This window comes from Malurus melanocephalus, unplaced genomic scaffold (assembly GCF_030028575.1).
Source record: "Malurus melanocephalus ecotype Western Australia unplaced genomic scaffold, MMel_1.1 scaffold_20, whole genome shotgun sequence".
Classification (NCBI taxonomy): Eukaryota; Metazoa; Chordata; class Aves; order Passeriformes; family Maluridae; genus Malurus; species Malurus melanocephalus.
This window is the reverse complement of record NW_026623252.1, coordinates 4,157,817-4,183,387: the sequence shown is the minus strand read 5'-3', so window position 1 is coordinate 4,183,387 and position 25,571 is coordinate 4,157,817. Positions and strand designations below refer to the sequence as shown.

The window sequence follows — 25,571 nt, the reverse complement described above, 5'->3', positions numbered from 1 at the left end:
GGGGAAAGAGCTGGGCACTAAACCAGTGCTAAGTCCATGAATGAAAATGTCTCAGCTGAGTGATACTCAAGGTGAATGTTCTTCTTCAGGAATAAACCCTTCCTTTATTCCTTGAAAGAAGACCTTCCTTGAAATTCCGTTCTTTTAGAGTTGTGGGCATGAAAGAAAAGCAGGGATAGAGTGAGTTTGGGAATTCTGGATCTCCAGCTAGAACAGCCTCAGAGCCTGGCTCCAACACCAGCTTGAACACAAACACTTTATGAGCCACAGCCCAGTGCTCCTGCAGGGAAAATTTTCTCTCTTGGAAAATTAATTCTACAGCAAGAAGTTATTTTGGAATCTAGGAAYTGTTTTTTCTTTATGTAGGGTTTTTGGTGTGTTTTTTTAGGGAAGGTGGATTGCTCTCTACAGGTGAGTATTTTCATTTTTTGTGTAATTTAACAGAGGCCAAGCACACTTTCCCTCCTCCTTCACATTTAACTTGAAATAATCAAAGTATCTGAAAGCTTTGAGTCCTTCTCTGGCACTTTTTCCTTTTTTTTTGAATGTTACTTAATATTGGAAATGAAGGGGAGCTGGGAGAGGGGGAAGTGCCTGCTAAATGGCAACTCTCTTGGCTTCTTTTCATGGCGATGAGACTTAATGAATTACAGGGAAAGACGGTAATTTTGTTGGCAGCRGGATAAGGGCAAAGCTAAAAATTGTCACATCTGATGATTATCTGTGGAGCAAAACATAAAAAACCATCAGGGACAGAAATCTGGAACAGATGCAGGGAGATTACGCTGATGTCCTGGAATGTGAAAATTCTCTTCAAGAGGAAAGTAGAAAAAGCTTCTTTTCAGTCAAGGGACAGCACTTATTTTTCTTTTAAAGCAGCACCAAGAACTCTGCTTTGGGATGTCTCTGGCACATCTTTTGGAGRGGGATTTGTAAAATGTCACAGAAGCAGTTTGTGCAGAAGGCCAGCAACATTACAAAGTCAAGTAAGGTCAGAGTTGTCAAAGGCTCAGGAAATATAGAATGGATCATAATGCAGCAATGGTTCGTGACGTGATTAATTTGTATTTTATTTTCCCCAAAGTGTCTTTACCGAAGCCTTATAAAATGCTCGTTTTTTAAATACATTTCGGTCTGGATTTTTCATGGAGTTTGACTTGGGAGTAACCAACCCCTGCACAGGAGCTGACACAGACAAGAGGTGAACTCCTGTCCSCGCTGGAGTCAAGGACAAAACTCCCATCAGCTTCAAGGGGCCAGCATTTCCTCTCCTATGTTGCCCAGTAGAGCAGAGTGGAACAAACCCCAGTGGCCTTAGGGGCTTTCAATATGCAGCTGACTCAGTGGAACTAAAAATGTTTTACTTGTTTGGCATTCAGATAAAATCATGATTGCACTGAACTTTCTCTGGACATCTCTCAAGATTGYGACACACAAAGGGAGAAAAAGGCYTCAAAACTGGCGAAAATCAGATAATTGCTTGTGAAAATTTGTTAGAAAAAAATAGATTAAGATTTTTTTTTCCCAGGGTGCAGGAAAACCAAGCAGTAAAACAACTTCTCCAGACTTTTGGCTTTCATTTTTTTCATGCAAAGGAAAAGCAGATGCTCAGGAAAGGTGACAAAACTGCTGAAGGTGGGAACTAAAAATGTTTTAYTTGTGTGATATTCAGGTAAAACTGTGATTGCACTGAACTTTCTCTGGAGATCCCTTAAGGTTGTGACACACAAAGGGAGAAAAAAACAGCCCCAAAATTGGTGCAAATCAGATAATTGCTAGTGAAAATTTGTTAGAAAAAAATAGATGAAGGTTTTTGTTTTGTTTCAGGGTGCAGGGAAACCAAGCAGTAAAACAACTTCTCCAGACTTTTGGCTTCCATTTTTTTCACACAAAGAAAAAGCAGATGCTCAGGAAAGGCAACAAAACAGCTGAAGGTGGGAATTGAAAGCTAGACAGGAAGGTTAAATCCCTTTCTCCAGAATCTACCTCCATACCCAGTGTTGCTCAGAATAATTCCTAGTAGCTTTTTCTTCCTTGATGGCATCGCATTCCCCAAACCCTTCTCCAGCAACAAGTCCCACTTGCTCCTGCCAACAAAGCCACCTTGACTCTGGCCCGTGTTTCTGCTTTAGAGGCTGAAAACTTCACCGAGGCTCTCCCTCACTCTGCCTGCCTGAACAGGGAGGATTGAATCCAAAATTCCCCAWCCCTGGAAGCATCCAAGGCCAGGCTGGATGGGGCTCTGAGCAATCTGGGCTAGTGGAAGGCAACAGGGTGGTTGCAACAGGATGGTTTTTAGGTCCCTTCCAACCCAAACTGTTCTGTGATTGTATAAAAATCCTCTTTTACCCTTCCTGTGTCAGAGTTGGAGAAAATTCATGCAGCAGATGTGGTGGAGGAGCTTTAAGGACCACAGAATTCAGGTTTTGACCTCCTAGTTTTCCTAGCCCAGCCCACTGGTTCACTCAGGGGCCAAACCCTGCTCCTGTGTGTGTAGGATTTCCTGTTTTCCCCCTCCAGGCTCGTGATCCCGCTTGGATCTTCAGCTGGGCTTCATCACTTTCCCTGCAGGACATCCCAATGATCAGAGGAGCAGATTATCAGCCACTGCCATGAGCCACAGGGATCAGGAGAGGGACTTAACCAGGAAAAACAACAGAGTTCACAACAAGAATATGTCAGATAAACTCAGATATTTCCTTCGCTGGGATGTTCAATTTGCTTAATGAGCCTTGGCAGTAAATCAAGGCTGAGGCCTGTCTGAATAAGAAACTGTTCCCTATTTTGTTCTCTACTTCTCGTCCATCACCTGAGCACCTTCAGTTGTGGTTAAGTGGCTGTGATGCCTGATGATTTTTGCCTTTTTATATACCCTTCACRGACCCTTTTATATATTTTATAGACCCTTTTAAACATTTTCTGTAYCCATTATGTACCCCTGTACCCTTAACCTACATATTTATAACTCTTATAACCTAATATTATAACTTAATTAAAAAGTTCTACTTAGAAAAAAGACCAAACAACCTCAGTAAAAAATCAATATGCCCCATGCTATCTCAAGTTTAGATCTCCAACCTTGGTTGAAGCCTTCTCTCTAAAACATATTGTGTAAACTGAACTCTAACCTCAACCCCCCCAAAAATTTTATTTAAAATAAAGGAACATTACTTTATTTATTAAATTCTTATTGAAGAATTCTAAATAAATATGCTAATTTATAAAGTCTATTAAACTTGTATACCTATTATGCACAATGTGCATTTTGYGACACTTTCCACTCTGTTGAGCCATACACCTGAAATCCCATTGAAATACCAAAATAAAACMCTTTTATCCCCTTAACTGTATCTGATCTCATAATTAAAAACTTTCCATCAAGTAAACAGCTGCACAGCCTGAAAGGGAACAGATTTTGGCACCTGACTGGCAACACCCTGAAAAAAACCCCATCCTTTCCCTTGCAACAAAAAGTTTTTAACCATTAAGTTCTTGCAGAACTAGAGTCACTGTTAGGRAAAATTGCTGCTTAAATAAACAGACATTTTGGGACAATTCCTTCTCCAACCTCACGAAGTTTTTTTTCAGTAAAAGGGGAACAGTACCTGCTCTGGATGTTTTTCAATGAGAATAGCCTTGGAACCGCCTGCGTGCTCAGGGGGATAGTCAGGAAACCTGCCTGTGATATGCCTGTGTGAGAAACAAAAGTGGAACAGGAATTAAAATCCATCTTTTTTCACTTGGCTGATAAAGATGTTGGATAGTGGGGAAGCCTCCTATGGCAGCGGCTTTTTGTCCTGTAAATTAATGAAGGCAATTAGCAATCCATATCTTTATCACACAGTCCATCAAGAGCTGCAATTCCTTAGGACTGGATGTTATTTCCTAGCTGAGAGATGTAGATTAAATTGTTTATACCTGGAAGTGTTCCAGGCCAGGTTGGACGAGGCTTGGAGCACCCTGAGATAGTGGAAGGTGGAACTGGATGAAATTTAGGGTCCCTTCCAACCCAAAGCATTCTGAGATTCTCTGATTTTATGTCCACAGCCCAACTCTCCACTTTCAACATCCAAACATCCAGCTTAACTTTTTTTTTTTTTTTTTTTAGAGACAAATTATTTCACTTAAATCAGGTTTTAATCTGCCAGTCCCAGACTGTATTTCCATGTGAGGATTACCACTCTCCCACTTCCAATGGACTTGCACGACGGGATGGTGAGGGAAGCTGTGAAAGGGCARTGAGTGACTTTGTGGGAAGGTTTCATGGATAAYACATTATTTAAAATAAAGAAACATGACTTCATTGATTAAATTCTTATTGAAGAATTCTAAATAAATATGCTAATTCATGAAGTCGATAAAACTTTGTGGGAAGGTTTCATGGATAACACAGGGAGCTTCCAGAGCTTTCAGAAAGAGATTAAAAGATACAAATAATGACTTCAACCCAGAGGCCATTTACACTGATAAGGCCCTTTCACTTCATTCCCTTTTGGTTGCTTGTTGGAATATATCAGCAAGATTTTCTGTTTGYTTGGTAACATCAGCAAGGCTTTTCTGTTCCAAAAAAAATTCTAACAGTGCAGAAAAACCTTCGTGCTACTTTCAAACAGCATGATAATGTTTCCTCTAAATGAAATTAAATTTCCCTGGAGGAGAAAAGAGCTCAGGAAGGTCAACACCGTTCCTAAAAATGACTTTCATTTTCTCAGAAACAACTGGGACCTTAAGGGACTTTCCTGGGCTGCTGTTAAGCTGCAGGCTCAGTTTTAAGTTGAGATGTTTGGAACGGAGCATCTGTTCTGTTTCTGCACCGCATGTAGGACTGGGAGCTCTGGCTGGTATTAATGCAGCACCAATTAGGGCAGAATCAACAAACATTCATCTGTGCTTGGAAGCTCTGACTCGTTCCACAATTACAAGTTCTCTGCGCAAACAGATGCAGATCCTTGCTCACTGCGTTCCCAGAAACCAGCCTGCATCAACAAAGGGCTGTCATTGTCAGGGTGCTTTTTAAAAAACCATTAAGAATGGAATTTTGGCCTCAAAATGCTGCAGAATCTATTATTTCATGTTAGCTTGTGGTCCATTTTTAACAGACAGCCAGAAAATAGCTCAGTTTTAGGTTCAATGCAGCCTTAAATGCTGCCACAAGTCTGTTTTACAGTAACAAATGTCTCAAAATCTGTCCTTGAGGCTGTTGCTACTTCAGTGCCAGCTGGGAAGAAGGAAAGGCAAACGCACTGGGAGTGAAGAACCAGCTGGGAGCCCACTGAACACGAGATCAGGGCCAGCTTCAAATATTTATTAATGTCACATTCAATATTTGCACTCACTCTTTCACTTTTAAATCATTTACAGCTCTTGGAGATGGCAGGGGGTTGGAATTAGATTATTTTTAAGGTCCCTTCCAACCCAAACCRKTCTATGATATTTGGGTATGTATGATGAGTAGATCTGAGTGCTGCCATATTCTGCCATATTCTGAAATTCTGCCATATTCTGAATTTGAGAAGGGGCTTCTAGTTTGTAATCTATATTTTCTGTGTGATTCTTTTCTTCCCAGCTGATGCAGCTCATCTTTTTTCCTCTCACCTTTTTATGTAGCAGCTGCAGCAGGTGCTTATGTCAAAAAATGAGGTGAGGAGAAGGCAGAGTACATTTTTTTCATGGGAAGAGCATCAGGCATTCATCAAGCAGTCAGGGATAACTGGGATTTTTGGTTGAGGTTGTGATTTTCTGTGGTCATCAGTGACCTGAGAGCAGACAGTACCACATTATTTTGATGTTCTAATTCTTCCAGGGGATCTGCTTTTTCCTTGAGCACATCCATCGCTGTCTGATGATCTGGAAGCAGTGATCTTATTGCCCTTTCTTGTTGGTTTTCCTCTTTCTCTTCTCAGTGGAAATGACCACAGCTTCAATCTCATAATGCCTGGGAATTCACATGCATGACCCCGATAGGCAAATTCCTCCCTTTATGAAACCCTTCGAGTTCAGAGGTTAAACCAGGGCTTCATTTGGCCCATAAATCTGCCCAGAAAAATGTAGCCATTCATCTTCCTGGTCAAAAGTCCACTTTAAACGTAATGAATCTCAATTTTCATTCCCCCCTTCACTTTCTGGCAGTGTTCTACTCCAAGCCACCACAACGGGTTGTCTTGTACGTTTGTCTTAAGATGTTAATTTGGATTCAACTGGACCTAAACTCTTGGGTTTGCAGTTGGAAACACCAGGATTAAATGAGCAGCCAGAGAAGCTGGGGCTGYTCCATCCCTGGAAGGGCACCAGGTCAGGTTRGATGGAGCTTGGAGCAACCTGGGACAGTGGAAGGTGTTGGGTGGGATGAAATGATTTTCAAAGTCCCTTCTAACCCAAACCACTTCATAATTTTAAATTCCTGTATCTTTGGGCCATCAGATAAGCTGCACATCATTTATAGCTCAAGAAGGTCCCACCACACATGTCCCATGAGCAGGTCTTGGATTGGGAAAGACTCCCAAACACTGTGGAGTGATTTTGAGCTTCTTTGACGATAATATTTGTTCAAATAGTTTTTAACAGCCTTTCCCTTTTGAAATTTCCCAGAAACACTGAAATATTCACGATTAGAGGCAATGACAGGGTAAGAAAATGAATCGAGGAGATGGAAGAAGKTGTCCCAAGTGGAGCCCCAACAAAGCAGGCTGCTTTGTTTTACTGGGAACTTTGTGGTGGGAATCCTCCCTGGTTCCACTGCTGATGGGGAGAAGAGAACGTAAAAACTTTAAGCTCCTGATAACAGGAGCATTAGAGTGTGTAATGTATTTGAAAGACATGGTACATGTCAGAAACACCTCGATCCGAGTCAGAACTCTGTGAATCTGTTACTTATTACTGTCTCAGCATTTGCAGGGGGAAGAAAGATCCAATGGTACTTTTCCAGCATCTCGTAAAAATGTGTAAATGCCAGAGCTGGAAGAAGCAGCTCTTATTTTCTGTGTGATTGCTTCAGAGGGAGTGCTGACAATGTGTTAAGGACTGCAAGYAAGAGCAGGAGCAAATTGTCCTGGATTTCTTATGGAGGATGCAGTTCTAGTAAAACCAACTGCCTAAAGGAACAAAGGAAGTTTATAAAATCGCTGGGTGGGTCTGGACGTGGTGGCTGAACAGAAGTAAATAAGGAGAGGTGGAAGGACAGGGCTAGGAAAAAAACTCTACCTTGTGAGAAAAACCCTAGAAGAAGCCTAGAGAGGCCCTCACACCCTCGGGAACCCAAAACCTGCTGGGGATGGGTGCTGTGGGTGACCAGCTCCTTGTGTGTTCCCAGGCACTGAAAARCAACCCGCTTTTGGCAGGAGAAATAAAAATGGGGAGTGCTGGAGTTCACAGCAGCAAAAAGATCCTTCTTTGGGTCAGAGCCACTGCTTTGACACAACTGCTAAAGGGTTCTGTGCTGACAAGGATGCTGGTGAAGAAGGGGCCTTTAGAAACTTTGGGATGTGAGAAATCCATCACTTTTCTGGAAAGCAGTGAAATCCTGTCAACGGAAGCAGAGCATGGGTTTGGAAAACAGTTTTACAGAAAATCCATCTAATGGGGATGAATGGGGGCCCTAAATCTGAATCAAAGCAGCTCAAGTGGAAGAGTAAGGGGATGAACAAGGATGGAGGGGTGAAAAGATATGATCTTGCACTCCCAGCTGAAAAAGRAAAGGATGTGATGAGGTTTTTGTGCTGTTTCTCAAATTACATTAAGCTCTGTGGTTCACTGTTCCTGCTCCAAACCCATTCCTCTTATAATAATTCAGACCTGTCAAGTGTAATTGAAAAAGAATGATCTTTTATGGTCTGCAGTGCAAATCCTTTTGTCTCTGATCTGCAGCAAAGAGTTCTGGCTCTTCTGGGCTCAATATCTGTTACGGGCACAAACCCCACATAAATGTCCAAGTTTTAACTAGGTTCAAATGCTTCTCTAATGTCTCCAAATCACCACCAGACTGGGACAAGTCGGTGTGATTGGCAGGCTCTGCTCAGCCCTGAACACTCCATTCTCACCTGTGAAATAAATTCTTTGTCTGGGAGATGACCCTACACTGCGCTTGTCTCATCTGCTGCTTCCTCCCCTCCTCGATCCAGGAGCTTCAAATAAATTTTTAAGAGTTTTCTCCCCATTCCGCATTGCTCAGGGATGGTTGTAGTTAAGGCTCAATATGGCTTTTGATTTATGAGGACGCAGCATTGATTTAAACATTTTGCCTGGTAATAGACTCAACAAGTTCCTACCTACTCTGTTCTCTGGCCTGGTTTTACATGTGTTATTCTTTCTTTTTGGCTATGGCTTCTCGAGCTAATTGCATAAAAGGCCTTGTCAGGAAAAATAAATGGTTCTTTGGAGGAACAAGAGTGTTTAACTCTTCTCAGGGGAAGAAAGGATGTGGGCTGTGTGCAGAAGAGGAGGCATGAATGATGGTGTATGCTCTGAGTGGAGGGACAGAGGAGTGTTCTGTGCAGAAAAGGGACACAAACAAAGAGGGGGGGACTCTTTAAAGAAAGAAAACGCTCATTAGTTTTGAGTTCTTGTCTATTTCTGTAATCCCACCTGATACAGATTCTCTCAGACTGCTTAAACAGCAGTGCTGATTTATTTTAGGTGTCTTTGCTGCAGGTTTTTTTTTTCCCCTTTGTGTGTGTGTGCTTTCTTTAGCTCTTTGAAAATCGCTTCCAGAAAAAATAACCTGGGCAAATACAGAATTACTTATAAAGCAAGATTGATTTCCACAGGCTTCTTATCATCTTTAATGAGTTTGGACACAGACACATTACAACTGATGCTTTATCTCAGGTCCTGATCCTCCAAGTGTTTGCTTGTACGTGTGCTTGTTATGCATGGAAGTGTTTCAGCAGAGGGTAATTGGAGGATCAGAAACTCCATTGTTGTGGATAAATATTCAGCTTTGAAAACTGATGATCAAGTGTTGTGAGGCCAACAATGCACAAGGAAAAGCGTTCCCATGGAGGAAGGAGGATGCAGAGTTTGTGGGGAATGTGATCTCCTTCATTATAGCAACTATCATAATTAGAACGGTCTTTTGGGTCCCCAGCGCCTGCCTCAGATCTGAAATGGGAGAAGGGAACTTCAAAGCCAAGTCATMGTTGGGAACAGTTGTTGGAGGGGACAGAGCTGAATGAGGAATGTGGTAATTCTCCCTGATAGTTTTATTACACGTGCTGTTACTGGCCAGGAAAGGTAGACCTTTGGCTGACCCAGTGCAGTTGTTCATGAGCTGCTTGAGTTCCTACAGTGACAGAGTCTGTTCTGCTCTGTCATAAAGTTATWACCTTTTCCATGGTCCTTCTGCTCTTTTAGGGGTAGCAATAGGTWATTAGGGTAATGGAAAAATGGGAATTTCTGTTMCCCTTCAGAGAGGCTGGAGCATGAGCTTTCTCTGCCAGGACTCCTGGTTATCCTGATTCCTGCTGTAAAAACCATGGGGGAAAACCACTATTCTTAATTTTTTTTTTTTTTTTTTACCTTCCAAATTYTGACAAATCATTCCTGGTTTAAAATGGCAATGGATGGCAGCACTGCAAATTAATCCTAGATTTTTGAATGGAAATAAAAGGCAGTTTGGGCATTCATAATGCCAAGGAAAACCAAAATGACTAATTCTTCTAATAACACCTTAAGTTAAAATAAAACCCTGTTCATGAGCTGCTTGAGTTCTTACAGTGAAAGAGTCTGTTCTGCTCTGTCATGAAGTTATTACCTTTTTTTCCAGAATCCTTCTTGTCTTTTAGGGGTAGCAATAGGTAATTAGYGCAATGGAAAAATGGGAATCTCTGCTCCCCTTCTGAGACATTGGGGCATGAGCTTACTCTGCCAGGGTTATCCTGATTCCTGCTGTAAAAACCATGGGGGGAAAAAGATTTTTTAAATTTTTTTTTTACCTTCCAAATTCTGACAAATCAATCCTAGTTTAAAATGGCAATGGGTTTTCTCCTTGAAATAACTGGAGACACAGATGGTAGCACTGCAAATTACTCCAAGGTTTTTGAATGGAAATAAAAGGCAGTTTGGGCATGAATAATGCCAAGGAAAACCAAAAAGATTTATTCTTCCAAATTAGCTTAAGTTAAAAGAAAACCTACTACAATGAGAAGAAAAATTTTGTAATATTGACACTCATAAAATGTTCTGGTGATCTGATTTTGATGTCCCTCCACACACTCAAAAAACGTTGCCCAAAGTTTTCGCAGAGCTCAAATTTGAATTAGTTGAGGGTTGGGAGAAATCACATCCTGATAACACTGAACTGCTTTGCAAGAGCTGGTACCAACTGAGCTCTGCTGAAAGCTTAGACCAACCTGGAGGACATCAAATGTACCCACCATGGCATAGAAATGAGAAGATTAAAGGGACTGGAAAGCAGATCCCTGGAAGGTTATTTAGGGTTTTTTGGCTTGACTCCTGCAGTGCAGTGCATCCTTGGGCAGAGCTGCTGGTGAACCTGGTGTGAGGTGTGCAGTAATGCTGGAAAATAGACCAGTTTAATTTTTTTTTAATGTAACTTTAGACAAAGATTTTGTTGGGTTTTGCCCCGGGGGAAAGGTGTTGGAAGTTTCTTTGCAGGGCTTTGTTTCACCAGGTGAGGCCTGAGGAGCTTCACAGCTCAACAGAGCAGAAAAAGCATAAAAAATAAAAAACAATGATCATCAAGGGTTGTTAAAAAAAAAAACATCAACCCCAAACCTCACCCCTGGCATGGTCAGAAACACCTGGAATGGAAAAAGAGATATGAGAAGGAGCTGATCAGCATCAGAGGCAAAGAAATCCAGATCCAACAGGAACCCAAATACTGAGAACTGCACAACGTTGGACCAATGAACATTAAACCAATAAAATTCTATGGATTTTGACTGGATAAATTTTGGGGGAAATCTTGTAAAATCCATGTGCCATGGAATGATTTTTCCTGCACACCAGGGCCGTGTGTGGATGAGATGATTTCTGTGGCACATCCTRGCCAGAACAACATCTTGGCCAGAAAATAAAGCAATGCCTTTACTTTCTAACATTAACAATATTGGAGAGTTTTTGGTTTTTCTGCAGTACCACTGAAAGCATCTCCCATGAAACCAAGGAAGCCTGGATGTCCCATCCCTGTCCCTGGAGGGAAAACTGCCATCCAACACGGCCCCCGGGTTTGGTTTTCCAGGTCTGAAGTTCCTGGAGTGCGTTTGCTCCTCTTTTGGAGTTGCTGACCATTCTGTCATACTGGAGCTGCATTCCTCGAGGGATTGAATCCAAGGTTGGAGGGCTACTCCTGCTCCTTCCCCAAGCTGGTTTCCAGTGTCTCCAGCCTTTCTAGGAATGCGGTCCTGCCGAGCCAGCAGCGAGGAGAGYGGGGTGAGCGGGGTGAGCAGAGGCAGAGCTGCCCTCGGGGGCTGCTCCAGATCCGGGGGCCTTGGCTGATGGAATAATGAGCCCTCTGGAGCGCGCAGCTCCCATTAAACTCTCATCTGGTTTGATTTTCTCATCTCGTTCCATTCTCTTCAGAGCAAGGTCAAGAATACAGAAGCCGGCTCAAAGTCACATTCCTCTCGCGTTTACTGAATTCCTTACCTTTGGTCAGCTTCTCCTGCCCAATCCCAACTCAAATTTGGCAGAATTTCCAGTGCTCAGCATTAAACTTGAGAGACCAAAGCAATTATGGGCAGTTTTAAGCAAGATTACTTTAACCCAGACTAGGAGCTTTGTGAGAATAGTTTTCCTGCAGAGTCAGCCAGAGGGAATCAACAGGACTTTATTAACACAATATGAATCCTGTAAAGAGGAAAATAAAGCATGCCATTTCTTCTAGCAAAGCCAGCCAAGAGAAATAACTCGCCCTCCAATATCACAAGTTTCTCTGGGATTTGGAGCGGAGTATGAGAGAGCATTTTGTCTTATGGGATTTGTTTATGAGAAATTGGAGCGATTGTTTTTGCTTCTCAGAAGTCGAGSTGGACCAAAATACATCTCTGCAGGAGGGGAAGAAGCTCTAACCTGGCTGCCTTGCCATGGCTTSTCGCTTAAAACTGAAGATGATGCTCTGGAGAGGGTTCAAAAATGGTGTCCTAGATGGGTCACCCACCTGGAAAAGCATCCCTTGCACCTCAGCTCTGTGGGGCCTCTCCCAGGAGTTTGCCTTCCTCCTTGTTCTGAAATGGTTTTACACCTCCTGCCACCACATGGCTGTGAAAAGTGGCTGAGGCATTTCAAGGGGATTATTCAAGGGCTGATTAAAAGCTCCCTGGAAGGACCAGGCTCTACCTGAAACTGTTGTTCAGGTGCTGGATGGAGAGTTTTGTGCRTGCACAATAAATTCAGTGCTCTTGGGTTCATAGGTGTGCTGTGCARCACCAACACCCTTTATGTCTGCCAGGAAAATTGGGGATTAAGAGCCTGAAAGGAGCAGAGCAGCTCTGTGCTTCGATCCACCCTTTCCCCAAAGGGTAGTACAGCATATAGGAGAAATATGGTGATTTAAAAAAYCCAGATTGTGACTAAATTGTGTGATTTTCATTGGGATTGCATCATGAAGATGGGTGGATCCGAGGTGGCATCAGAGACATTTCAGCAGTTCTGTGTCTGCCTTACACTGGTGATACTGGTGCAGAAGCATAGCCCAGGCTGCTGTAACTCATTTTTTGCTCCCTGAGTTGAAATGCTCCTCAGCCACGGTGTCATGGCTGTCCCTCTCATGGATCACAGTCCCCGTGACCCACTGCCTGCCCATGATYGAACTTCAGGAGTTTGTAAAGGACGGTGTGTGATCAGCTTCGTCAGGCATCGTGTTCCTGCTGGAGAGTGGCCTGATGATCCATTCAAGACTGGAATCACAATTTGCAGCTGAGACTGAACTACCTTGAAAAGCACTTGTGACGCAGAGGGAAAATGTCAGTGGGGAAGGAGCAGCTGAAAATGTCACATTCTGAAGCTTTTAAAAACATAACCAAATACTGCTTTCTCTGTCACTGCTCAGATCCACAATRGGTCAGGTTGGAAGGGACCACAGTGAGGTCCCACCTCTCTGTTCCAGCAGGATCATCCCAGAGCACAGGGCACAGGATTGTGTCTGGAYAGCTCTGGAATATCCCCAGTAATGCAATCTCCACACTCCCTCTGGACACTTGGTCACTGCAGAGTGAAGAAGTTCTGCCTCATGTCCAGGTGGAACTTCTGGACATCGATTTCTGCTGTTCCTYGTGTCCCATTGCTGGGCCCCATGGAGCAGAGCCTGGATCCATCCTCTGGCACTCACCCTTGGGATATTTATACACATGAATGAGGTCCCCTCTGCTCGTGAGACCAAACAGCCTTTCCTCTTCAGAGATGCACCCATCCCTTCCTCACCTCCACAGCCTCCTCTGCACCTGCTCCAGGAGCTTCTTGTCATGAGGAACCCAGAGCACTCCAGATGTGCCTCCCAGGGCTGAGCAGGGGGGTAGGATCACCCCTGACCTGCTGGGAATGCTCTTCCTGATGCACCCAGGATCCCACTGGCCTTCTTGTGCCCCAGGGAACACTCAYGGATCAGGGACAGCTTCTCATCCATGCCAAGGGATCTGGTTCTTTGTGGTTTGTGTCAAAAGTATAAATGAATTATTTAACGACAAATCTGAGGCAATTTCATGCAGATGAAAGCAGTCACAGTGCTTGATTTTTCCATGTTCATCCCAATTGGCTCATGCAGCCTCGTTGGAATAAATCCCCTTCAGGTGTGCACAGAGCGTAAAACCAGGGGAAAAGTGAGAAAGTTGCAGAATCCATCTATAAAATTAGAGATGTTTAGGCTCCTGGTCAATGCTAAGAACCAGAGAGGCTCACCAGAAAGAAAAATAATTTAAAACCTCCGCTTTGGCATTCAAAAAGTGTGGGAAAAGACAGGGAGAAACATTCCAGATGAGCTCAGCTCTAAGCCAGGCGTGGTATTAAGAGCAGCCATTTATCAGAGGTTTCAGCTCGAAACCCCAGTCATCTCTGCAGTCCAAGAAACACACTGCAATGCCTGGAGATGCCAAGTTCCTTAACTCTCACCTTTTTAGCTTGGGAGAGAAAAATCAGAGTGCTCTGGTCTTTTACCTGTTTGGTGTATGATCTGCAGTCTCCTGGAAATTGGCTGGAATTGTGCAGACGGATAGAGTTGAACACCTTTGGTACAAATCTGGCATTGCCTCTCCAAATGACTGAATCTTTTAGTGGGATACACTCAGATTTAATTAAAAAAAAAAACCAAAAACAAAAACAAAACCCAAAAAAAAAAGCACCAAGTGCAGCTTTTTTATTATTGTTAATTTAAAAGATGGCTTAATAACGTGCTTGTGAATAATTTCTTCGGCAGACGGGGTCGGTGCTGCTGGCAACGTGGCCAAGAGGCTGGAGAACCAGGGATGTAGGAAATATTCCCTGGGAATYTGGAGCTGGAGCCTGCTCCTGGAAGAAGCAGAGAGCCCAAAGACAGTGATTTCCCCAAAGTGGTGGAACAGGCGAGGCAGGCTGGGAAGCGCAGTTTGGAGAGGAGCCCTGCAGGGCAGCTTCACTCCATCTTTGAGCCCAATGATGTTGTTTGTGTTGTTTTCCAGGCCTGGAGATGTGGCTGCGTTRCTTCACGGGGCTCTCCAAAGGATCAGCAGTCTGGGATGGCCTCAGTGCCGGAGAGCAGAGCTCCCTCAGGCAAAGATTGGGAAGTYTGGGCTTGGGCAGGAAGGGAATTCAGGCACACACACGTGGGAGAGGCCGGGATGAGCCACTCCCACCTTTGCTCCCGCTCATTCCCAAGGCACTGCCAGCCTAGCAAGGCATGGAACAAACCCCTGTGTGAGATGTGATTTCCCAGCAGCGGATGAAGGTGGAAGGATTTTCTGGACATAGAATTACCCCCTCTGCAGCAGCTCTGAGGRCTGAGCCTGTGATGGGAAGCTCATGGAAGCACATGGCACAGTTCTGGCGCTGGAATTCGCTCCCTCGGAGCAATTGTGTTTTCTCTTGGAATACTTTGAGGACTCCTGCAGCTACACAGACTGCAGCCTTCAACTCACAGCCATGCTTCAAACCAGCATCTTCAGGACTGGTTGTAGGATTAGAGATGCTTTCCAGAAAAAAATCTGGGAAGAGCTGTTTTCCCTGTGTGATGGGGAGCACAAAGCAGGAGAGTAAACTTCCTTTCCAAGCCACCGAAGGATTACTGAGTCAGTAAGGGGCYCTGGGAAGAGACAGAGGAGTGTTTGAACAGATTTCAGGGCCAGGCAGTTTCCTGCTATTCCATAAATGTCTCAGTTAATACTGAACCAGATCTTTTATGGATCTATACTCTTTGCTGAAATCATGGAATCACAGGATGGCTTGGATTGGAGGGACCATAAAGTTCATCTTGTTCCATGAAATGGGCAGGAACACCCTCCACTAGACCAGGCTGCTCCAAATCCCATCCAGCCTGGCCCTGAACACTTCCAGGGATGGAGAAAATCAAACAAGGTTGTATTTGGCACAAGATCTTACTGATTCAGTTATTATTACTGCTGTTATGGTTATTTTGTACAAGCAGAGCCTAAGAAGACCCAGTAAACTCCCTTACATGCAGTGAAATGTCTTTTATCCAGSCTAGGATGATCCTAAGTCTGCCTGACACAACCCAAAAACCATAACAGCTGGCTGTTTTTAGAGTAAATTCCTATAAATAATTAGAACTTCTGTTGTCTCCGCACAGGACTGAAATGCAGCAAGACTTAAAAGCCCTGGACTCTGACCTGGGTAATAAAAACAACCTGCTTGATGGAGTCTGACTGATCTCCCCCACGCTGAAMTTCCCAGGAAAACTGAAACACATTGGCTCTGGAAGGAATGGATGCGACTCAGGTTTCAGGAGAGTTCTTGCTGTGCCCAGAGAAACTCTGTCATCAAACCCTCCAGCCTTGAACTGAGATTCAGCCCCACTACAGGACTTGGATGGAGCAGCTCTGATGGGAATTTTGCCCTGGGAAGAGCTTCCCAAGGTGCTCACCAACCCACACTTACCAGCCTRGTGCCTCTTAGGGGAAATAATCAACTCAAATTTTTACAAAAAGCTTTGTCTCGCGTGCCCTTGACGTGTTTCCCAGCCCTAGGATCRCAGTCGGTGTTCTGCTGTCACCTAGAGCCCGTTCCAGCTATTCCACCGTGAAAATCTGGAGGTTTATGGGATAAACGCTGCTCCTGTGGCCAGTCCCCCTCTGCTCCCTCAACTCCTCCTYGTTCAATTTGCAGTGTAAGCCTGGAATTTTGTCTGCTAGATGATGAAAGCTTCCTGGATGTGGAATTCACTTGGAATTCAGCCCTTCAGGAACTTGTCAGCAGCCTGTTAAATAACCCTGCTGGCACACTGGAGCTGCAGTGTCCTGAACCAGCCTCATTTTCCATCAGGAATTCCACTGCTCTGGTCTCCAGGGTGCACACTGGAATATCCCACTGCCAGGGAAAACAGGGAACCAACTGGAATTCAGAATTAAATATCTCCCTCTCCTCTTGGGAGAAAGAATGACAGGCTGTCATCCACAGCCACATTCCCAGCCATAACTCGATTCCTTCATCTTCTCCATATTCATATCTGGCCTCTTGGCAATCAAACCTTATTTTTTTTTTTAATATTCACCTGAACTTGCTGGCAAAGGCATTTGGGAAGCGCTCTTTTGTCTTTGCCTTGGAAACTCTTGATATTTTCTGCCACTCTTTGGTCCCAACTGTGCCTGTTTTTCAAAATGGTAACTCATAGGGGGCTTTTTTTTCCCCAGTTTTATGCCTCTTTCATCCCTCCTCCTCTGATTCTGCCTCTCCAGCTCCTCACGACTGTTCCTGCTCTCCCTTTGCTCTGCTCATGTCAGTCCACGCCACGGTTCTTTTTTACCCCACTTGCCTCCTTTTTTCTTTGCATTCTACAGAGCCAAGGCTGAAAATGCCTTTTCCACCTCCTCTGCTTGCTTCTCCAAAGAGATCCTTCTGTGGAGCAGGGGCTGCAGCTTGGGAGCCACTGCTCTGCGCTTCATGCTCGTTTTGATTCTTCTGAGTTCTGAGCCTTGMCTGAGTCTTTCTCTTCCCAGAATATCCATTAAACACCTCTCCTCTGCCAGCCATCGGCTCTTCAGCGCTTCTGCCAGGCACCAGTGGGACTCCTGGTGCTTTTTTCTTTACCTGCTTCTCGTTTCCCAGTGGATCTTCGCGCGCCTTTGCTTGTTGGGGACGGGGAAGCRGGGAAAATTGGTTCTTCCTCCTGCTCTGTATTAACTTGCTGGAGAAGACACCTCTCCCTGTCACAGTGGAGTCAAATAATAGCTGGGCTGGGGCTCTTCCCCTTCCCCTCGGGATTGATTCCCTTCTTCCTTTCTCTCTCACTGATTAGGGCCACGCTCTGCTGGTTAAACCAAGAATAGATCAGAYGGCAGAGCAGGCTCCCCTGGGCCTGGCCTAGTGGGAATCCAGCTGGATTTCTGGAAGAGAAACCAGCTCCAAGGTGAACATCAGGCCCCAGTTAGCAATTTGAAACACCCCCCTGTTCCTGAGAGCTCTGTTCCTGCCTTCACAAACCCAGTCTGCTGTGTTAGGACTCTGCTTGAGAAAGGAGTAGAGGAGGACAGCGATTTAACACACCCACTGAAAGGGCACTGCAAGACTTTCCAGGAAAAAAAAATCCAATCCTGCCTTTCAAACATGTAGAGCTGCTTTAAAACAAGCTGCTGGTGAGTGTGAGTCCCTGGGTGCCACTGATGTTTGCATCTGTGTGAGTATCTATGACAACAAATACACCCAAYATTTGGCAAGTGTCCTTGGGAAGCTCGGTGGGGGGGGTCGCTGCATTTTTCTTTGCATTTCCAGACTTTTAATTCCTAAGTATTATGGAGATGGGTATGAAGTGCTTTAAGAAAATGAACTAATTGGTAAGCAGATTTTTTTTGTGCAAATGGGCCAGCTCAGACTAATGCTATTTATTTTAGCTGATTCCAGACTTTCAGGTGTATAAAGGARTGAATATTTTTAGGAGCTTTAATTCTAAGCAGGAGGCTTAGCCTCAAGGTCAAAGGACTGTGGGTATCTGTGGGTCACTTGCAGCAATTTGAAGAAGGTAGGAAGGGAATCTAACCTCAGTTTGTTGTAATGGTCAGTTTTGCTTCTGTAGTGCTACAAATCTAAAAGTGAGAAGTGTGGAGTGATCCTACAGAGCAGTGATCAGGATGGGCAGGTCTGTAAGAATGGATCAGTATGGTTAAAGGCATAATAATTATCCTAAATAAACAAAAATGTCTAATTGCACCCATCTTTTYGCTCACAGGATTTGGAACAAGGAGTTTCACCTTTCTCTTTGGTCATGGTGCCTTTTAGAACAGAAATATCTCTGCTATCCCTTTGAAAATCCGCAGGCTGAGGACAATCTTGACTTTGGTCTACACCCACCAGGGTGTTTGGAGTTCTGCAGCTGAAAATTACTGAGACAGAAACTGGGAGAGGAACGGGGTGGGGAAAAAGTGATTTTTTGGGGAAAAGTGATTTGGGAGCAAGGAGGTTGAAGAGAAAAGTGCAAGAGGAGAGACTGGTCTGTAGAAGAATCATGTTCATTTTGGCTTTGCTGATGTGTGGCTGTTGGGATCTGAATGAGCTTTTAATGGTGCTACTGCATAATTTCTGTGCAAGTGTGGCAAGAGGAATGCAGTGCAAACTGTGCATGATGGAGAAGTGAAAATGAGCTCACAGATGCTCGAAGTTCTGAGCATTCCAGCAAAAGATGCTGAAGAAAGACCCCATCATAGGCAGAAAGCCCAAAGTGCCCTGGCATCCAAATGTTTTTTCCAGATTTTGCGTTGGTGAACTGCTCAGGGAACTGCTCAGGGAACAAGACCTTGTGATTCTGTCTGACTGTAACACCCTTGAAAAAGGCTCAAAACCAATGATATGTTTTCTATGAATCCTCTTGGAAGTCARTTAGGATGGGAGTGTGTTTAGGATGAGGATGATTAAATAATATCAGGACCTGACTCTCTTTTCAGTGTAAGCAAAAAGTCTCCCGGAAAGGAGAGATCAGTTACGAAGGATCCCTAATGATTTTGTGATTTGAGATATCTGAGTGTCTATCTGAAGGGAACCACATTGTCTTATGTGCAGCATTGGTGCACTTAGTGATTAAATRACAGTTCATGAGGAAGACTTGTTATGTTAAAAACCCCTTGGGGAGTTTGATTTGCACCTGTGATGTTTTAAAAAACTTGTTTTCATCCCTTAGAAATTTGGAGAGTTGAATGAGCAAATCCAGGGTTGCAAAGACCCCTTTGTGTGTGTTTTTAATCATTCTATAAAGGTGGCAATCATAAATCCAAGTGTCACGCTGGAACAACAATGCATCTTGGAGTTGGTGGCAATTTAGAAAGCAGAAYCTTATCAATGAAAGCAGATCTTATCAATGCCTCTCTGGAGGTGTGACACCAGGGTTCAGYTGGTCCTGCTGTCTCAAATACCTGCCACCAAGATTTATCTGAGTGTGGGAAATGGGTGAATCCAGGGGTTTCCGGCTGGTCCCCCCCAAAGCCACCGAGCCGCCTCCATTAATGTCAGCGCGCTCGTAAATCCCCACTCGCGCCGAAGGAGCCACTTGTGCCACTGCACAGAAGCTTCCAGAGGTGTCCCCTGCCTCCTGTAAATCCATGGACACCCAGTAAAGTAGATTAACTGCAGATGGACTTCATAACAGCTGTCCCTCYTCTGGAATTAGTGGGGTTCACACTTTCTAACAGACAGACAGAGTGGTGCTCCTATAACCAAGAAAAGCCTGAAGGGTTTTTCTKTTTTGTCATTATTTTGTTTTAAATGGCTTTCAAGTTCAGCAGTTGCTTCCAATCGATGGGAAAGCAGGTTGCAGAGCTGTTGGCTCCACTCTCCCCGTCGTAAACCAAGAATCMTCTTGTTTCTGATAACTTATTTTCCCCCTATTAAAGGAACCCGGTGGGTTATTTGCTTTGGTTCGTTCCTCCCCGGAGCCAGCGGCGYATTTGCATTCCATTCCCTCGCTCCCTCCAGCCCTAAAGATGCCTGCCAAAATTAGTCAACAGATAACTGCTCAGTGGAAGCTTTTAAGAACGTGTTAGGAAATGCTTGAACGTTACCCATTAATGTTTACAGCTCCTAATTACGTTAATTAATCAGTCCTGGAGGTTGTCTCAGCCGGGAGCCCAAAGGCAGCATTTCAGTTCCCACAGATGTGCTCTCAGTCACTGCCAYGGCTACTGGCAGCGAGGAGCTCAGCACGCTCTGCCTGCCAGGATATTTATGCTGGGTCCTGGACAGGCTTTRCTGGATTGTTCCTGCTGGATTTTGAAATTTCCAGCATCTGGGAGCCGTGCTGAGGGAGAGGGATGTTAAATGGAAGCTGTCCCTGCAGAAGGGCCTTTTGGCAGGGGAGACAGGCACTCAGAGAGCACTTTGCACCAGCACTGATTRTTGGGATACRRAGATTACTGCCTTGGCAAGACCTGRAATTGCTGGCTCAATCACAAAAGTGAGGTGAGACTATTGAYAGAAAAACCCCCAGGCATTGCCCCTTCTAATAATGTTTCTTTACTTTTGTAAGAYGGCCCAAGTATTTGGACAGAGAACACCTAAGGCTGTGCCATCCTCTTTCAGAGCTTCATTTCCAGAATTCAAAGTTTGTCTTCACTCTCCTAAAGAAAACTAGAAGGTTTGGATAAGAGACACAACACTGCAGAGGGATTCAGAAGCAGAATCTTGTTTTGTGTTGTTCCCTAAAGAATCTGGTTTGTGTAAACTGCATAAAGCACAAGAGGGCAGGAAAAGATACATTTGACTSCAGTGAAAATGTGAGGACATGAGAAAACATGGTGCAGATACAGATCTCTTTCTAATTCAGTTCAGCTCATCTTTATCCGGTGGAATTAGCAGACAACCATTTATTTATCCCCACATCCTGATTTTTACCACGAGCTCCCAGCTGCTGCTGGCTGGTTCCTTTTGGAGGCTCCCAAGTGGAATGTCGTGTCCAAGTGGTTTGTGAGCATGTGACAATCCTTTAGTGGCGACAGGGAAATCAAGTAATGACAATTTCCATCAGGTGAAAAGAGAATGGCTCTTCACCCATCCCTCTCTGTGCTGAATATCAAGTGCCAAAGAGCAACGAGGCATTTTTTTTTGTAGGTTCCTACAGCAGGAATGCCCCTGCAGGAATGGCAGAGAAAGAAKGAAATGTTTTTGCAGGAGTGGCAGAAAAGAAGGGAATGTTTTCCATCCATCTCCATCCTGCCACCCCCTTCCCCACCCCCTGCTGCCCAGGGAACAGCAGTATTGGCAGTGAACTCAGCTCCACAAAACAGGCTGGGGRAAAAAAGGGAAATACAACACCATCACTTCCCATTTCTTTCTCTTTCCCTCTGCATCAAAGCCCGGGCTGGCTGTCAGGAATGCTCAAAAGGAATAAATAAAGCACAGGAACCCCCCTGTTTCAGGAGGAGTCTYGCTCACTCACCATGAAGCTCGGCCAATTCCTTTTCTGACAGCACTCGAGTCAGCAGGCAGAGCAAGAAGATCATTCAGAGCTAATCAGTAAAGTGTAAACCTATTATGAAAGCCCATTTACCCCTCGCCGCCTCCTCCCTCCCGAAAACCAATCCCCAAATCTGTGGGAATAGCACACAGCCCCCATAAAAGTTGCTATCACTCAGATCCCCTGTTATTAGGTCAGCGGTGCCACTGATGAAATGCTCCCCAGAGCTCCGAGCAGTGGAGGATAAATCCTCCAAGAAATTTGTGGAGTAATTTGTTACAGCTCGAGGGCACGAGGCGGTCGTGGCAGAGCCCGTGCATGAGGCTCTCCCCTGTGATTCTGGAGGCCATCTCTGCTAATAAAATCCTCATCTTGATTTCTCATCCTTTGTATTGATTTCTGTCAGAAAAGCCTTGGCTTAGACAAAGATGCTGTATTTCTCTGGATAAGAAAGAGATCCTTCTTCCCTTTTCTGCCCATCTCTRTTTAAAATTCATTTTAGGGGTGACTCTAAGAAGAGTCATAATTTGGGAACTGGTTTATGCACAGTAAAAAGTGCAGAAGATGATGGCTGGCTTTGCGTATTCAGTGCAAAACCCAAAATGTGAAATTAGAGAAAAATGGGTTTGCTCTGGAACAGGAGAGGAAATCGAAGCTAAAAGCCCAGCTCTGCTATACTTTAATATTAAACTCTGTTGTTAATTGGATGGATGGGATGTGTGGGAGTCAAGTGATTACCATCCAGGTTCAGATGTATWTAATCACCACAACTGCTAATTTTGGATTATTTGTACCCCTGCTTTGTGAACTCTATATTGGAAAAAAAAAATCCCACAAAAAGGCAGGGCTGTAGGTAAACTGAATGATGCTTTTTCAAAAGGCTTTCAAAACAATTCTCTTTCTTTTCTAGTATGGTTGCACAAGGCCACATGGAAGTCTGGAAGGCTTTAAGTGAATAATTTGCAGGGCAAAAAAGAGCAGCTCCACAGAAATCAACCCAGGTAAACAGAAGGATGGATTGTAAGGATAAAAAATGCAGTATTATATCAAAATTATTGTTTCTTCTCTGCAGTAGGATTGATATAAGCAACTGGAACAATTTCATTTAGTCTATTCCTTTGGGTTTTGCTTTTCTTGGCTTTTTTAWAACCATTTTGTAAGAAGCTGGTTTGGGTCTTGAAATGACTGAAACTGTTCTCTTGTGGAGAGGAAGTGGTAAATATTTACAGCAGTTCTTACAAGTTGGGAAATTTAATATGTGCTCATTGCTTTTGTAATCTAAGAGTAACTGTGTGAAAGACAATACCTGCTAATTGTATTTTCTATCACGGTCCTTTCAGAGTGAAGGATAAAATATGGAAGTTTGGGCTTATTTTTTACTACCCGCAGCAAAATTTGTTCAAAAGCATCTTTGTTCCCCTTTATCTCTTTATTTAATAGACTATGGAAAATGAAAAACTGTTAAAAAGCCTGGTTGAGGAATAATTTATGAGCTCCATTTAGCTGCTGATCTCACAGGCTGGCTTAGGGAAGAGCCAAAATATATCCTGGCAGGTAATAATTAATGCAAACTTTGACACTTCATCCTGGCCCACAGTTCAGCAGGACACAGCTCCCAGTTCTGCAGCATCCCTGGCAGGAAAGCCTGGCTCCGCAGGACACACACACTCCCCTTGTGGAGAATTTTGCTGATTTTGTTGTTGTTGTTTCTAAAGCTATTTTGGATGGCAGCGAATGTGAAATGATTGTGGTCAGTCAGACAGAGGCGTGCTGTGAGAGCAGGAGGGCAGGCAGCGCGCTCTGATTGCYCTCAGCTCCGGAAATCAGCGCATCACTCAGCCAGATCCAAATAACTCCAGTGCTGGGCCGTGTCCAGCCCGTGCTGAGGCTGATGGCAGCTCTCCCACTGCCCTCACTGGGGGCAGAGTTTCATCTGCCACGCTGCTCAATCACCACAAGAGCTTTTATCCACGAGAGCTCTCTAATCTTGGCTGAACAGCGCACTACTGATTTTTAGGAATTGTGACGGATCATTTGAAAGAGGAGAGTACCAGGGCTTGGAGCAGCCTGGGATAGTGGCAGGYGTCCCTGCCCATGGCAGGGGTTGGATAGGATGGGCTTTGAGRTCCCTTCCAACCCAAACCATCCTGAAATTCTCTGATCAAACACCGACTTCGACAAGTGTGTCACTGCCCCTCTGCCACCAGCGGTGACCCTGCTCTCAGGCAGACCACAAAACTGCACATCTTCAGCCAAAAAGCAGTTTTAAGCTTAATCAGACCATTTTGATAGAAAATGGTTAATTTTTTTAAACATGAGATTGTTTAGATGGGTGGGTTTTGTCCAAGGTTGGAGGGAAGCTGTTTTCTCAACCGGTCTGGAGTGCAGCAGAACAAACCTGACTCAAGGCTTATCTCTAATACACACAGAGTTTCGCTGAGATACACACACCCTGTGTGTGGGTGTATTTTAGTCCCATTTAATATAACCCCTTGGTCAGGATTATCCATAAAGCTATCCAAGATCAGTTAATGTGCTGCTCATCTCATCACCTGCTTTAATCTTTGTAAATTTTCAAGTCAAGATGAGATTCGAGATACCGAACCTGACTAGGCAGAGCAGAAAAGGGGAGCTAAAGAACCTTTAGATCTTTTTTAATCAGGTATTCATGTGCTGGGGCTCCTTGAGTCTCACCTAAAGCTGAGATATCAATGTAGAAAGGAAGTCCCATTCCACTTGTAGGGGCTACAAAAAGAAAGCTCAGTATTTACACCCCACCTTACCCCATGTGAGTATTAATTTTCAAGTCAAGATGAGATTCAAGAGCACTGAACCTGACTAGGCAGAGTGAGTTGTGATGAACTGCCCCCTCAGCCATCCCTCTCCACCTCCCTCCACTGAACCACGGCTTCAGCTCCCTCAAACGATCCAGGCTGCTGGTTGGCTCTGCTGCTAAGAGTCTCTGTGGAACAGATTTAATTTTTAACAGTGTCTCATAATGTCTTTGAAGAGGTTTATGGCGCAGCYTGGTTCTCTGGGAGATTGCCTGTTCTCTGCTAATCTCCTACAGAAACATTGCCATCGGTTCCTGCAGTGTTTCAGGCAGTTGTCCCCCAGCTCCAGAGCCAATTGGACACRATTGACCTGTGGTGGAGGATGATTATCAGGTGAGGAATATTAATCCAAGGGAATAAGATCTTTCTGTAGCTCAGAACATGCTGGGAGCTGTGGGGAATGGCAGGAAATGGCAGTTCAAGGAGTGTGCAGAGCAGGCCCTGGGAGACGGTTCATTAAGGGAATGGCAAAGTGCTTTGCAATAAATGAGCTTTGTAAAACCAGCAGCTCTTTTAAAGGAGTGTAAAAACACACTGGAGTAGCCTTGAGTGTCTATAAAAGTGCAAGAAAAAAGAAAAATAGGTTGTGGCAGAACTGTGAGAGTGCTRTTTTTGTTCATTCCTTCTTTTTTAACAAACACTTCACTGCAGCACAGCTACCCAAACCTGATTGAGGGACTTGAGGAATAAACAGAGCAGGATTTCATCAGATTGCATTTGTGTTTCCAACTGGAAACTGCATGCTGAAGGCAAGGCCAGTACCCTGAGCAAACACTGAATGATTAATGGACGTGACACTGGTCCACATGACAAACACGAGCCCTGTAACATCCCTGAACAGCTTGAGGCACAAAAAGAGTCTGCAGAGCAACGTTATGCAGAGCAAATGAARCCTTGCTGCTAAATCCAGGGAGTTTTGGGTGCTGCTTCCCAAGTTTCTCTTGCATCYTAATCAGCTGGATGGGGTAAATCCCAGAAAATGATGAAATGAAATGATAAAACCAACCTATGTTCCTTAGGACAAGGGTGTCAGAACTGCCAGTCTCGAAACTTCTTGGGCTGAAGTACACTTCATGGAAGTGATGCTTTAGAATTTTTAGCTTCTATAWTTTCAAGTATCTTCTTTATTGTACAGCACTAAAGATGTTCCCATATCTTTAGACAAAACAATTCCTCTCTGGGCCTAAAATCCAAGGATACTT

General features: G+C 44.2%; 1 protein-coding gene across 1 annotated transcript in view; it reads right to left on the bottom strand.

Moving 5' to 3' along the window:
• The window catches only part of IQCA1 (IQ motif containing with AAA domain 1), a 125,310-nt gene that overhangs the window by 38,322 nt on the left and 61,417 nt on the right, over positions 1-25,571 (bottom strand). The window contains exon 7 of the mRNA XM_057389805.1: positions 3,606-3,690. Within this exon, the coding sequence (XP_057245788.1) occupies positions 3,606-3,690 (85 nt within the window). The remainder of the gene's footprint in view (positions 1-3,605; positions 3,691-25,571) is intronic.